A 15,749-nucleotide genomic window follows, 5' to 3' on the forward strand; every position below is an offset into this window, starting at 1 on the left:
TTTGCTAGCAAAGGTTTGAAATCAAAAACGTCTTGATTTTTCTTAATTTGTAAGTAATGCCAAGAAAGAGTTAGAAAAGCATCTGTCTACTTCTCAAGAAAGTATCTAATTCTTCGTTCTTATAAGACTATGTCATGAAATTACTTTCTTTGTTTCTATTTAATTTCATACATTATCACCCTTATCATCAAACAGTATAAATATAATCCAGAACTGCTTAGCCGCATTACCAAGTAATAACCACTACATTAATAAGACCTCTAGCTTCTGATTTAAAATCTGAAACAAAGGATAAAGAAAATAGATATAAAAAACATTAAATTAATTAACAAACTACACAGAGAGTAAGGCCCGTCAAAACAGGTAAAGCTTTAATGATGTCTCTGCTCGTTATACTGTGAAAAGTGAGTGATCTGCCCTCTGGAATAGGTGATATTTTGAAAAAGCTCTCATTACCTTCCTTCCAGTAATAATACCAGCTCTGTTATTCCTTTTCGCCTCAGCTAGTTCCTAAAACATATGGAATGACTAAAAGACACAGGAACTGCAGAGCTCATTTACATGATGGAAACTAAGATTTCGAATGGTGCAGCTGTTTCAGAGTCCGGCAGTGAATTAAATCATACTTAGTCATTTGATAACAAAAGAGAAAAGATAATTCACATGCTCTACTCTTGCAGGTTTTCGAGGAGACTATTTTCCAAACATTGTCTCTCTAAGTCAGCTTTATTATATTATTATATATATGTGTGTATATCTGCATATTATACACATTATACACATGTGTATACATATATGCACAATGTATATATGTATGTTGTGTGCATATATACACATACATACAAACATTTTACATGTATTATGTGTAATAATATATGTAGTATATATACATACCTAAGACTTAAGTGGTATTCCTGTAGAGAATAAAATATTCTAGAACAAAAATTCTCTCAGAGCCTTGGAGATTATCCAGTTCTAAACAAATCTTTAGAAAACATATAGAAGAAACATAGATAAGATTTACTTTGGTTTTAGTTTTAATGATTAAAAGTATTGCAGCCATACTAGAGATTTTTTAAATCTGTATAGAGGCTCTGAAAAAGGGAAAGTGGTAGTTGCTCAGTCATGTCTGACTCTTTGTGATCCCATGGACTATAGCACACCAGGCCCCTCAGTCCATTGAATTCTCCAGGAAAAAATACTGGAGTGGTTAGCCATTACCTTCTTCAAGGGATCTTCCCAAGCCAGAGATCAAACCCAGGTCTCCTGCATTGCAAGCAAAATCTTGACCACTTGAACCACCAGGGAAGTCTTGTATAGGAACTCTAAGATTATTTAATTAAAAATAGGATCCTTAGTTTCACTGTTCTTCACTTCTGTAGTTTAAGTATGTGAAATCTGGTATATTTAGTTGCTTGGTGTCTAAAAGTACTGTGTGCTTAGGAAGCTAAATCTGTAGCTAAAGGGGCTTGTTAAATTTTCCTTAGAAGATGTTTGCAGAGAATAGATTCACTTGAAATATAATCAATTTCATATTAATAGGAATTCAGAGCACCAGTCAAATGGAGCCTAGATATCCCTTCTAGGTAGGATCAAATTTGGGTTACCTTAACTTCTAATCTACTATCACCCTTATGCTTGACCACCAGAAATTAAGACAGGCAGGAAAGGATGAAGGAAGGGAGGGGAATTCTAATTTCTCTCCTCACCCTCTAAAAACAGTACAACCAATATTTTTGGAGGCTTAAGTAGAGATCTCATTTCAGAACACAACACAGTAATTGTTCCGAATGAAAGCTTTTTTAAAGAATGAAGCCTTCTATACACAATGGAGTATTACTCAGCCATTAAAAAGAATACATTTGAATCAGTTCTAATGAGGTGGATGAAACTGGAGCCTATTATACAGGGTGAAGTAAGCCAGAAAGAAAAACACTAATACAGTATACTAATGCATATATATGGAATTTAGAAAGATGGTAACGATAACCCTGTATGGGAGACAGCAAAAGGGACACAGATGTATAGATCAGTCTTTTGGATTCTGTGGGTGGGGGGGGGGAGATGATTTGGGAGAATGGCATTGAAACAGGTATAATATCATATAAGAAACGAATTGCCAGTCCAGGTTCGATGCAGGATACAGGATGCTTGGGGCTGGTGCACTGGGATAACCCAGAGGGATGGTATGGGGAGGGAGGTGGGAGGGGGGTTCAGGATGGGGAGCACGTGTACACCCGTGGCAGTTTCATGTTGATGTATGGCAAAACCAATACAATATTGTAAAGTAATTAGCCTCCAATTAAAATAAATAAATTTAAATTTAAAAAAGAAAGAAAGAATAAAGCTATCCTAGTCATCTTTCTGCACAGAATTTCTCAAGCCAGTTTCCATCTGTACAAGGACCATGTAGAACTCCAGCGGGCAGTCCTTCTGAAGACAGCAGATGCTATAAGCAAAGTTCTGAAATAACATGAAATAATAATTAGACCAAATAATTTCTGGCAAAAGAACACACAGGGACTTTATGAGAGCTGAAAGACTCAGTGCGCTCATCAGGCCTACTGTGTGCTGCTGGCTACTACCAAGAGGACCTTTCTGAGTCCAACAGTGGACAATAGATTTGGTTTTGCTGATTCCATGATGAGACAGTGACCTCGGAGGGAAGCAAGGGTGAAGTGCTGGACCCAGGCGGACTCATTTTCTGCTCATTTTCTCCTTTAACTCCTCTGAGCTCAGTGGCATCTCCTTACCCGCCTGCTCCCTGGGCCCCTGCTGGCGTCCTGCCAAAGGCTATGGCTGGTGACCTCATGTTGTCTTCTTCCCCAGCTCAGAAAAGGCCTGCTGGTATCGGCCCCATATCTGTCTGTCCTGGCTTCTCACCGAGGTCTCACTGGTCCTGCCTGCCCACACACCATCCCTGGCTCCTGGGGCCCGTTATTCCTTCATGGCACTGTCCATGCCAGCTCCACAGCAAGCATCCTCGGCATCTCTCTACTGTCTCTACACCAGAATATCCATCCTCTTCTGCGCCACATGAGAGACTAAGACACGGAGAAACAGCACTCAGGTTCCCTCCCTGCCTGCACGCCGCATAAGCCCAAGTATGCCATGGAGGCAGGAGGAGGTCTGCAGGATGTCTTGTGGGGTGGTCTTCCCTGCTTCTCGCCTTTCTCCACCCATCTACCATGCCTCCCCCATCTTCCCTCTCAGAGACTTAAGCCAGAAGAGCGAGGGGAGGTCACGTCTCAGCCCCTGATTTTTTCCCACCTTCCTTCTACAAGATACCAAGGCCAGAAGGGAAGACAGGCGTCCCCTTCACCTGGGACCATATTTCCTCCTTCTCAAAGTGGGGATTGCTCTTCTCCTTTCTCTGGAGCCATAAGTGTGAAATAGTAGGGCAGAACATGATTTATAGAAGACAAAGATGAAAAACTACATTGATGTTATATTTTCAAGACAGTCTCCTCATCACAGCTGTTACACCATGACCTCAGAGCCACAGTATTGATAGGCTATATATTCAGATGCCTAATTAAAGGACAAGTCATCTGACTCTAACACAGAATAAAAACAAGTAGCTTGCTGCCTGCCCTCCCAGAGAACTGCACCTCCACCCTCCACCCTCCACCATGGGCTGTGGGAATGATGTGGGGGGCGGGGGCAGGATGAGCCCAGGGTACCAAAGAACCACGCTGCTGGGACTCTGAGAACAGATGGAAAGAATATGGGTCATTTCAGGAGGATGAGGAGGAGACCAGGCTCCAATGATGAAAGGCTCTAAAACTCCATCATGACACAGCAAATCAAAACATCTTGGTTATTTTGCTGTCCGTCACTACTGACATTTTTGCCTCTTACATCATTTTATCCAGAAGTGAAAGAGAAAAACAATCTGACTTGTGGGAGATAGTGGGGGCGAGAGTTAACATCTGCACAGCATGTTATGTTCCCTGAAAGAAATGTGCCACATCAAGTGAATTAATATTTCTCCTTTGAAGTACTGATTCACATTCAGCCCTTCCTATATGTGAAACACAATCTCTCATCATTTTCACTGCCTTGAAACCTTGAAAAGAAACATGCCGAAGCTTCTCCCTGTGAACTTTTACCTTTACATACATGAGAAAGCGCTTATTGTGCGAAATAAGAAGGATCACCGGAGGATCAGAACACAGCATCAAATGGTGAAGAATCAAAAGATGGGAACTATAAAGCTGCCAAAATTAAGTTCAAAGAAAACGGAAAATTAAAAAGCAAATATGAAAGGCTTCTTGTCCGAGAGCAGCGGAATGTAAGCATTACCCACAAAAACTATCTGGAGAGACAATCTTCTGTTTAGAAGTCTGAGCTTGTCAGATGAGATAAGGAATGGTAAGAGGACCCAACAAAGAGCAAAGAATTGTCAGCTAAGATCGTGAAGTGGGGAAAAAAGAAAAGAGAGAGAGACACACTTAGAAATGGGATCCACATCTGGGCAGGAGGCAGCAGGCCACTCTGAGATCCCCTTATGTATCTGTCTGCTGAGAAGCACTCAGGCCTCTAACACCCTGAAAATGTTTTTAAACATAACTATAATACACACTGCTCGCTCTGCAGCTCTTGTCACAGTTGCGATTTTTCCGACGTTCGTTAACGTTTGTTAATTTTTTTTTATCACCCTCTCCCCTACTAGACCATAAATCTCTGGAGAGTAAGTGCTTTATCTGGTTTTGCTCACTACGGCATCCCCAATAGCTAGCACAGAATTTGGCATATCACTGGTGCAGATGAAAAACTCAGGTCAAATTTCTGATCAGGTGGGAACCTCTGGGGTGAGATTTGACACACATACAGAGAATGAACTCCAAAATAGCTCTTCAGTTCTCTTTCGACAATTAGTGATGTTCCCCAGTCATGGACCCGTTGCTATGAAGGAAGTCCATCCTCAATGATACCTTATTAAAAAGCAATTGCTACCTGAGGGGAGTTTTGCATTAGGTAATAATTTAACAACTTCCTGGATGGACAGATGACAGATAACTGAGAGAAAAACCCTCTGGAAATGGAAGACAGAATTAGGAGACATAGAAAGGTGCCAAGGGCAAGCTAGAGAAAGGGAATGCTGGACACAGCCTTACCTCCTTGACCTTCCAGAGGTATGTATTAGACACATGCCTTCGTTAATTCCACAGAGATGTGTAACTATTCCCTATAAAAAAAAAATCACGCTACCATCTCACCTTCCTACTATCATATATCCTGTTCCCTATGCACCATGTTTTGTATGCCTCCACAGAAACATGGAAGATTAAAGAAGAATCATATGTAAAGTCCTAGCATACATATGTCATAAAATTTAATCTTCAAATAAACCTTGTGTTATAGATACCATCCACATTTTAGACAGAAAGAACCAGATGCAACATGTCATAGGTGTTATCACTATTCCTTTACTTGACCTCCACAATCTCCCTCCTAAACATTTGTATCTAGCTCATCCTCTGTCATTCAGCAAACCACCATAGACTTCTACTGCTAGTCTCTTCCTATTGGGTATGAATCTGTTATGTGACAAACTGCAACTAAATAGCAATGATACCAAACTTATGTTAATATCACAGTAAGATATTAATGGAGAAGGCAATGGCACCCCACTCCAGTACTCTTGCCTGGAAAATCCCATGGATGGAGGAGCCTGGTAGGCTGCAGTCCATGGGGTCGCTAAGAGTCAGACACGACTGAGCCACTTCACTTTCACTTTTCACTTTCATGCATTGGAGGAGGTAATGGCAACCCACTCCAGTGTTCTTGCCTGGAGAATCCCAGGGACAGCGGGGCCTGGTGGGCTGTCATCTATGGGGTTGCACAGAGTCGGACACAACTGAAGCGACTTAGCAGCAGCAGCAGCAAGATATTAATAAGATAAAAGTAAGAGGATACAGTGTCCCAAACTGCTATCCTCACATTGCTTTGAAATTTTCACTTAATTCTGTTAAGAGAAAAACTTTAAGAATGATTTAAAAAAAAAAATCAACACAGATTACAAAACGAAGGCCCAAAGGTTCCAGAATCATTCGTAACTGACTCATCATCATCTTCAATTTCATTTTATCAGGACTCGTAAATTACACACACTCCATTTAAGAATACAGTGAACCCCAATTCTCCATTATTTTCAGGACTGCAAACAACTAAGTCAAGTGGGAAAGTGTCTTTGTTTTAGCGTTGATTTTCAGAACTCAGCCCCACAGAGGCCCAGGGTTTCCTAAGACACTCACCCCAAGGCCCTGGAAGCGAAGGATGGGGAGAAGCAGAGGGAACACAGGGAGGGGAGTTTGCACCCCACCTTCCCTTGCTTCAGCCACAACTGTCCTGTTTTGCTCTCTTCCTAGGAAGACTTCCCCTCAAAATTCCATTTGAAGAACCATTTCCCCAGCTTTAAGAAGTCTTCAGACTCCTGATGAAAAATGTTCAAAACATCTGTCCATTTTCTTCCACTGAGAGTATTCTACACAGCCTGAAGAAAGAACACTTGCTACATCATGTGAAAATAAAAAGTTAAAAAATTCTCTCCTAAGGGGCCTTTTCACCTGAAGTTTTTAAAAAGTTTAGGGACTGCCAACTTACAAAAAGTTTGTGTTCGGGAAGTTTAGTTTACCAGGCAAGTCTTTGGAACTCAAGGCTCACTTCCCCACAAAAAGCAATGACATTCTGCTGTCCCAAGGCACGCAGAGAAAGCCGGATGCTCCACAGGTAAAGTACAATGTTACTAATACACTGGAAGGAAAAGTTTACACTTTTGCACCTTATTGAATGGGTTCCTGCGGGCCAGTGAAGGTGCCTAACCTCCAGTTCTGTTATTTCTTGGAAGCAGTTCATCCTGTGAGATGTGCTAGAAAGGGAGCTAGTGACAGCGGAATGCTGCCCCTCCTGAAACTGCAGAGTTCCAGGGCCGTCCATGTCCACTGGGGTCAGTGGCTGGCCACGTGGGCAGGCACCAGTCATCTGCAAGCTAGATAACGCCTGCAGCCACTGCCTGTCCCCAGTTCCAAAAAGCTAACTCATGGTTTCCTTGTTTATTCTCTGGTATTTCGTATCATTTTATTATGACAATTGGCACTTAATACAGATCCCAAAAAAGCTTGAGAGGATCTAACACTCAGGCAAAAAAAAAAAAAAAAATGGGGGCTGGCAAAATTCATAACCCTCTCAAAAAGAGGACGACAGAGGAGGAAAAAAGGAAAAGATAACAACATGTAACCATAAATAACTTCCTAAGTTGGACTGCAACTGCTTTTGTTTTTCCTTCATTTTGGCTCATTTGGTAAGCTAATGAACTACAAGAAAAGGATTAATTTTAACCAAACAATTACAAAGGATTTCAGAATTTCAAAACTCGGAGTAATGAACAGATGAGTAATGTGACTCATTTAGCATCATAGGTTATCAAAACAAGTAAATAAAATATTAATAACCAATTTTCCACCAAAACTGTTGAGCCATTCAGAATTCTTGATATCAAAACTCAAAGGAAATACTCTACCACAGAATCAAATCATTTAATATGCTAACTTTAAATGAATTGCCAGTCATGAATACTACCATTAGGGCTGGTATCTTTCCATGTCTTTGCAAAAGGTAGAAATACTCTAGAAGTGCTTGCATCTCTCACAAACGAGGAGGGGGAGGGGGGAGAGAAGAAGGGGGAGAGGAGGAAGGGGAGGGAGAGGAGAGAGAAAGGACTTCTTCCTACGTGTGACTTTTGCACTTTATGCAAAATTCCACCTTTACATACACTGCACTATCAGCGGGCACCTCAAGTATTTGCTTACACATCTCCTTTTCCAGACACTGTCCAAGTAATGTGACCAGAGTACTGGTTGAGACTGTGGACACTTGGGGCTCACAGATCTAGGTTCTATGTCAAGTTCAACTCCTTGCTGTTCGAAAGGGCAAGTTCTCTAAATTCTTTAAAGCTTGAATGCTTCATCTAAAGAGGGATAATAATAAATTCCTGTCTCATAGGGCTGTTTGAGAGGAAATGAAATAGTGCATGTAAAATTATGTGCCCTGAATGCAGCAAGACTGATGATGGTGATAATGATGATGATGATGGTGATGATGGTGATTTTCCTTCCTTTCCTTCCCGCACACCTAGCACAATTCCTTGCACATAATAAGTAGTCAACACATGCTTCTTGAATCAAGTTGAACTTCTCCATGCTGTCTGTCTGATGAAGTCCTACATTTTCTTTCTGGAGAAGATGATTTTTGAGGAAAATCATACAGAAAATCTGATGCCTTCACCTGCCCAGTACTTGGAGACCACATAGCACTTGGTACCTCCCTCTATCAACTGTCCCACCAGCCCAGGAACTACATTCATGCTCTGCCTTGTTTGCAGCCTGCTACCTATGTGACGGAGAATAAAATCAACCTTTCATGAATCAATGAGCTCCTTTTTTCTTTTGCTTTACCAGAGTTAGGCATGTGGTAAGAAAACAATAAATGCTTGTTCATGGACCAAGTAGATGGCATCTGTAGCCACTAACTGAACCCAAAGGGAGAGAGGTGCTCTCTCAAGGAAGGGGACAAGGTTCATATCAGATTCTCTGTCAACCTTCAAGCTCCATTCAGACCCCACCTCTAGCATGAAGCATGACCAGACCAAGCCATACTCATCCCTCACCTTCTGAATCCTCATTGTAAATGAAACATGCTTGCTTGAGTGGAGGGGGAAGCATGTTAGTCCTGTTTCCTCAGACATCCCATGTGCTCTGGGAAGGGAGAATTATAAATTCTTTTGCACAGAACAAGGACATGTAATAGGCAGGAAACAAATATTTGATTTCTTGATTTAGTTCTGTTTTCCAATGTGCTCATAGTACTTCTCCAGAATCATCTAATTAATCCTAACTTGAGGAGAAGAAAGGCATATTGGATCTGCACAGACGGGAGCCAAGTCCTGGCACCCTCTGTGGTGTGAATGAGCAAGGGGTGTTCTTGCCGGCTTTGCAACAGTGCCTCTCTTTGGCCAGCACTCAATTTTTTGAATTAATGGCTTAGCACACAGAAAATTAGCATTTTACATAAACCAAAAACTAACTGCCAACCAAGTCTTCATGGCATTGTTAACCAACAGTAAACTGTACTCTGAGTTTTTTCCTGTTAATTAAGTGGACTGAGAAGTGGTCCCAAGTCCCCCGAAAAAGAGGGTGGAGGGAACTACGATCTCCTCTGCGATCCCCTACCCTCATGAACGTAAATTAGATCCACTGCAACTGAGAGCTGACTACTCTCATTGCAAACAGCTACAACTGACATTTTCAAAGAGTGTTAGCTAGACCCCTTCCTCCTTCACAAATTCTGCTCTTCTCCCTTTTCACATTGAGGATTCTCAGGGACCATGGTAATAATCATCAGCCTCCACAGTCATATCATCTTTTGTTAACTTTTCAAAATGCTTTCACGCCTAACTCCTTGTTGGACACCTGCAGCCACCCTCAAGACAGGTAGGCAAGATCAGATAGACTGTCTCACTTTACACAAGCACAAAGAATCAGAGTGGCTGGCCCAAGGTCACAACCAATCAACAGTGGAAGGGGGACCTCAGCTCAGCCTTCTCTCCCCGCTCCTCAGTGTTATTCTTCCTCGATGCAGACCAGCGGGCTCTCACGTGAGCCACGGAGCATGGTCCTACACGATGGCAGGCAAGGAAATGTCTCTGAGCGAAAGCGCCCTAGGCTTCTCAAGAAGAGACTGCGTGTCCCTGAAGAAAACACTGTCACTCGAATCCCTGGTCTTAACTGATGTGTTTCTCCATATTGAAGGCACATTTCCATCCAAAATGGTTGACTGGGAGCCAATCGTGGTGTTCTCATCTTTGTTCATGCTGTCAGCGTGACATATGAAAGAAATATGAATCAAGTGACAGGATGAAAACAAAGCTAGCGGCTGGTGTGAGATACACAGACAGGGTGTTAGCCCCACACTCTCTGCAACTGGGTCAAGTTAACACCTCTTTCTCCCCTACATATGCAGTGTGGAAAAGCTATTTATAAAATGTTTTTAAATATTTAGGACCAAATAAATCAATATTGTTGGAAAACACTTCCTCTGACCAGAACTCATTTGCTTTGCCCAAGTCCCATGTGGATAACAGAACCAAGAATATCAGGGTGATCCAAGACCGGGAATAAAACAGACGTTGGGCACTTGCTCCTGGAATGCCCGCCCGGGCTCGCTTTCAGTCTGCACACGGGCTGGTGACCCGGTGTGAAGAGTCCAACAACTGAACAGTGGTCTTATGAATAATATTAAGAATCAGTAGCAAAAAACAGGCCTTTCAGAAATTACCTGACTCTGCAATTCACTTTGCTGCTTCAGGCGAAGGTTTTCAGGTGTATCTGCCACCGTGGTGAAGGACTGCTTTGGGTAGTGTCTGTGGAGACATTTTTTTAAAGAACACAATTAAAATATTATGACAGCAAACAACGTTTTAACCCCAGTCATTTTATTCTGCCCTTCTGTCACAATGGCAGAGGCGTCTCTCCTCTTAGGTAAGGTCCTGTCTATCATGGATCCCAAGCCCTCCTCTGTTCTCAGGACTCTCTATGACCCACTTATCCCCACTGTCTCCCAGAATTTCACCCTAGGCTTCTCTATGAGCTTCTTCCCGTCAGCACCCGAGCATGCACAAGGCTTTCCTGACTCCATCTTCCCTCCACCCACACTACTCCAGTGTGAGGTTCCAGAGTTCATTCTCTCCCTTCTGCCAAACTTCCTGACAAAGAGGCCTCAACTCACTGTCTCTGCTCATCTCTTCCAACTCTCTCGTCAGCACTATGCATTTCAGTTCCTGTCTTCAGACACTCCTCTGGTTAAGGTTACTACGGCTTCTGGTGGCACAGAGGATCCCACAGACACCTCTTGGTCTTCCTCTTGCGTAGCCTCTCCTCTGACTTGAATCGTCCTCTTCCATTGGTGTCTCTGTGCCCCCACACTCCTGGCCTGACCTCTCCCCTTCTAGCTGTTCCTCCTCTGTCTCCTGGGACTCCTCTCTGCTCATCCTCCTTCACGGTTCTAACAGGCTTTTCTTCTCTTAGTGATCTCCAGGGCGATCTCATTTGTTCTCACAGCTCTGGGTACCCCCGATATCATGCCAATCACTCCCAAATCTACATCTCTAGCCCAGCTTTCTCTCCTGTGTTTCAGATCCACTGGCATTTCCACTTGTGTACCACCCATGCTTACCACAAACTCAGTCTGATATCCAACAGTTCATCACCCCACTACAGTCCCAAAATGATTTCTTTCCCCTGCGTTCTCTCTTTCACCCATTAGTGTCCAGCTGTCTACACCAGAAACCTGGAGTAACCTTGACTCTTCACACATCTAATTAATCCATTGCCAACTCTATTGATTCCATCTCCTAAATATGTCTTGATTCTATTTACATCTCTCTGTCTTCACTGAATGTTTCATTAAAGGCCACATTTATCTTTTAGGTAACGACCATGCTTGCCAATCTTGCCCTTCTAATCCAACTCCCCAAAGCAAACTTTCCAAAATGCCAACCTGATCATCTGACTCCTCTGAATAAAACCTTCCCAATGCTTCCCACTGATCAGAGAAAACAGTCCAGCCTCCGGTCCCCCACGGCCTCCACGGTCAGCCTTCTGCAAACTTCTCACTCACACTCCGCGCTCTAGCCGTGGAGCTCACCCTTCTCTTTCCTACCTCTATCCCCACATGCTTCTCCCTGGCCAGGAACTCCTCACTTCTTGGCTAACTCCTCTTTATTTCTTAGTTCTCGCCTTAGATTGCACTTCCTCAAAGAAGCCTTCTCACAAATGTGTCCTGGAATGTACTTTTCATCCCATTATAATTTTTTTCATATTCATTTGTATGTTCCTATTGACATATCTCTGTCTCACAGTATAAGGAAAGTCCCGCAGCAGCAAGACAGACTATCTTTCCCTTGTCAGAGCACACTCCACATCTGTGGGGGTCTGTCTCGGCATGAGTATGATTTCAATAAATATTTGTAGAAAGAAGAAGAGGCAGGAGGGAAGGAAGGAGAGAGGAAAAGAGGGCGGGAGGAGGGTAAGAGAGAGAGGGTCAAGCCATAAGACCATAGCGCATGGCAGGCTACAGAACAGTTTCACTGCATTACATCATATACGATGGCATGTACGCAAGCACACAGGCCCTCCTGGTGGTGAAGTGAAGGCGTCTCCTCCCATGTGTGGCTAAGACATGAGTGAGTGCCTCCGCTCCTGGTGCCCAGCTGGCACGGAGGGTACATCTGGCTCCTGTGACTCTATCACCACAAAAGCTGTGGAGCTCAGAGCCATCCCTCAAAGAGCTCCCATCCTTCTACTTTCTTCTCCCTGGACCCTCTTCTTGGTAATGCCCACCCTCCATCTATTCCTGCAGCTTCCCAAAAGTCCTCTAAGCCTCACTATTTCACCATAATTTCCTTGCTTTGTAGAGCAGATACAAACCTAATTTAAATTTGTGCATGATAACTCAGGGTCATCTAAATAGACATGATAAGACCATGATACAAAACAGTAGTGCTTTCAAAGTTTACAAAGGTCAGGATGGCCTAAATGACATGAGATCGCTTTTATGCCTGTTGACTGGCAAGAGAGTATTTCTCATACACAGAAGTCAGCCTTCCACGGTCTTCTGCCTTTCTGGTTTCCTTCTTCTAACTCAGACTAAGAAGTAGAGAGCAGTCAAGTTTAATGAAATGTTGGTAAAACTACAGTTACAGATTCAAGTGAGGAAGCTGTGATAAGGCAAGGTCTCCCCTCCTTATCCTGAAGTCATAGACTTGGTGTCAGCCACACACTGGGGGCTACTACAATTAATTTATTGAAGTATAGTTGACTTACAATATTATATTACTTTCAAGTGTACAACATAGTGATTCTTTATTTTTATAGATTACTTGGGAGCAACTGTGCTCCAGACAGGTGAAGCTCAACAAATAACTTCAGCGTGAGTGTTTCAGGCCATTTGCAACTCCACCTTGGAAAGCTGAACTAAGCTGGACTTCAACATGTAGCCACTATGTATGTACTGCTATATGTTAAAGCTAAAATAACAACTCAGCACATTTCCTTTTTCAAAATACATTCTGCAAAATAAAGTTTCACAGAGATTTTCAGGACTTCCATAATGTTTAATTCACAAAGTATATGCATTTTAATGACTTTTAAAACTGTAATTAAAATCTACTCTCAAATGTGTTACAGAAAGTTTAACCAGTTGAGACTGTATTGTACTAACTTACAGGTCAGCTCAGTTTAGGGGAGGATTTGGAGAGGACAATTTTCGCCTGTCATTTATGTTTAATTAAAAAATATGTTTAAAAGTTAAAAATTATGTCTTAAACACAAAATAACTATTAAACAGAATTTTTAAGGAAACATAATTTAAAAACTAAACAGAATTTTTATTGAACAGCATCCTAATATGGAAAAATGAACTGGCAGTGGTCGGGGGATTCAATTTGGCATTTGGTCCATACCAGGCAAAAATGTCTACTTGGATACTTACAAAACATCACTTGCCACACTTATCTCTCAATTTAAAGTAACCATTTCATGAAAATAATCTATTCTCACCCTTTGACTTTATAATGGAAAAAGTGATAGATCTGAACTTATACCTGAATGCAAATAAAATACCACTTTAATATGTTTGAAATCAGCAACCCAAACTAAATTCTATTTGGAACAAGGTTTTACACCTTTGAAAAGAAAAACAAATTGAAAAGCTTCTACTGTTTTTCTTTATTTTTTTTTAAGAGGACATACTCTGCTCACCTGATAGCCAAAGCAACACATTTACTGATATACAGTACAACTATATTGAGGACTATAAACAGATTGCGATGCTTTGCGTTTTTTCCAATATCTTCCCAATCCTAAAATTTAATGATTTTGTAATTACGGGTAATATAACTTTCTCTAAAGATGCATTACAAGAGAAACTATCCAAAGTTTTGACAGAGAAGAAAAATTCAATCTAGTATTAATAGCCAAAATATAAAAAATGCTGAAGAAACATGGAATTCATATCTGAATCTACTAGGAGTCATGAGTAGTATAACAGATTAAAACCTAAGACTTTGGAGACCAAAGTTATCTTCAGAGCTAGCAAAATTCAAGTGAGTAAGGTCTTGGGGGGAAATGCCTGACAAGCAAAAGACAGTGGAGTGGTCTCATGAGTTGGAACCATGAGACACAGACGTAATAAATGTAATTACAGAGAGGGCTGCACACACTGTTTATATTAAAAATAATAATTACAACATCTAGAGAAGCCTAATTAATTTTGCCAAACTGGACACATCTGAAAACCCTGGATTTCTCAACGTCATGTTCATATAGCAATGTCCATCTAAACTAATCCGATGATATTCTGCTCTGAAGTCATAGTCTCAACTCCCACTCACCCAACACCCCACTCCCAAAAGAAAAACAGACCCAGAAAAACAAATGAGGGCTGAACGATCCCTCGTGGGATCACAGGAACAGAGAAGCAAAGCATTTTAACATTAACTGATGGATATAGTTCATTCTAGCTCTTCCCAAGTACTGCATTTAAATGATTGTAGAAGGGCTTCCCAAAATAACTGCCTCAAAACGAAAGCTTCAGGAAAGATCATTTCTTCACTAGGCTTAGAGGAAAAATGACATTTTTCTCCTTGTCCATTTAGGGATCAGAACATGGGGCAGAAGGCATGGGAGCATGAAAAATGAATGTTCAAAGGGAATAATTAAAAAAAGTAAAAAGAAAAAAATTACCAAAGATGGAGTGGGTGAATTGGTACTTTAATAAATTCCCTGGATAATAATATATAATCATGGAAATATGAGAAATAACACATTTCTCATATGTGTTATGAGCTGGTGGAAAGATCTGAAGAATATCATAAAATGTTTAAGCATCATAAATAGAAGCCTCCTAGCTGAAGTAAGCAGGAATTGGACAAAGTGTATGTGTCAAGATGAGGCTGACACCTGCAACAAATCCATGCTATGAAATGAGTTGCCAGTCCAGGTTCGATGCACGATACTGGATGCTTGGGGCTGGTGCACTGGGACGACCCAGAGGGATGGAATGGGGAGGGAGGAGGGAGGAGGGTTCAGGATGGGGAACACATGTATACCTGTGGCGGATTCATTTTGATATTTGGCAAATCTAATACAGTTATGTTAAGTTTAAAAATAAAATAAAATTTAAAATAAAATAAAATAAAAAAAAAAACAAAAAAAAACAAACAAAAAAAAATAAATAAATAAATAAATAAATAGAAAGAGAAAGAATCAAGCTAATAACAGAAGACTACAACTGAAATGGCAAAGTTAGGTCACAAAAACAAGACTTCTGAATTTTTTCATCTCTGTGAGATTTGGTTGATAATATAGGAACACTATATGCACCCCACTCCAGTACTCCTGCCTGGAAAATCCCATGGATGGAGGAGCCTGGTGGGCTGCAGTCCACGGGGGTCTCGAGGAGTCAGACACGACTGAGCGACTTCACTTTCACTTTTCACTTTCATGCATTAGAGAAGGAAATGGCAACCCACTCCAGTGTTCTTGCCTGGAGAATCCCAGGGACGGGGAAGCCTGGTGGGCTGCCGTCTATGGGGTCACACAGAGTAGGACACGACTGAAGTGACTTAGCATAGCATAGCATATGCAAACAGGAGACCAGAGCTGGGCAGAGTGAGGAAAACCGTGTAA

The 15,749-nt window shown here is 41.7% G+C and overlaps 1 protein-coding gene and 1 long non-coding RNA gene across 3 annotated transcripts in view; one reads left to right on the forward strand and one right to left on the reverse strand.

Annotated features, from left to right (window-relative positions):
• NEBL (nebulette) overlaps positions 1-15,749 on the reverse strand; it is a 377,813-nt gene that overhangs the window by 226,786 nt on the left and 135,278 nt on the right. For both annotated transcript variants that reach the window (XM_055543771.1, XM_055543770.1), the window contains exon 3: positions 10,339-10,423. In XM_055543771.1, the coding sequence (XP_055399746.1) occupies positions 10,339-10,423 (85 nt within the window). The remainder of the gene's footprint in view (positions 1-10,338; positions 10,424-15,749) is intronic.
• The window catches only part of LOC129625408 (uncharacterized), a 50,632-nt gene that overhangs the window by 7,527 nt on the left and 27,356 nt on the right, over positions 1-15,749 (forward strand). The window lies entirely within an intron of this gene.

Source organism: Bubalus kerabau, chromosome 13 (genome assembly GCF_029407905.1).
Source record: "Bubalus kerabau isolate K-KA32 ecotype Philippines breed swamp buffalo chromosome 13, PCC_UOA_SB_1v2, whole genome shotgun sequence".
Lineage (NCBI taxonomy): Eukaryota > Metazoa > Chordata > Mammalia > Artiodactyla > Bovidae > Bubalus > Bubalus kerabau.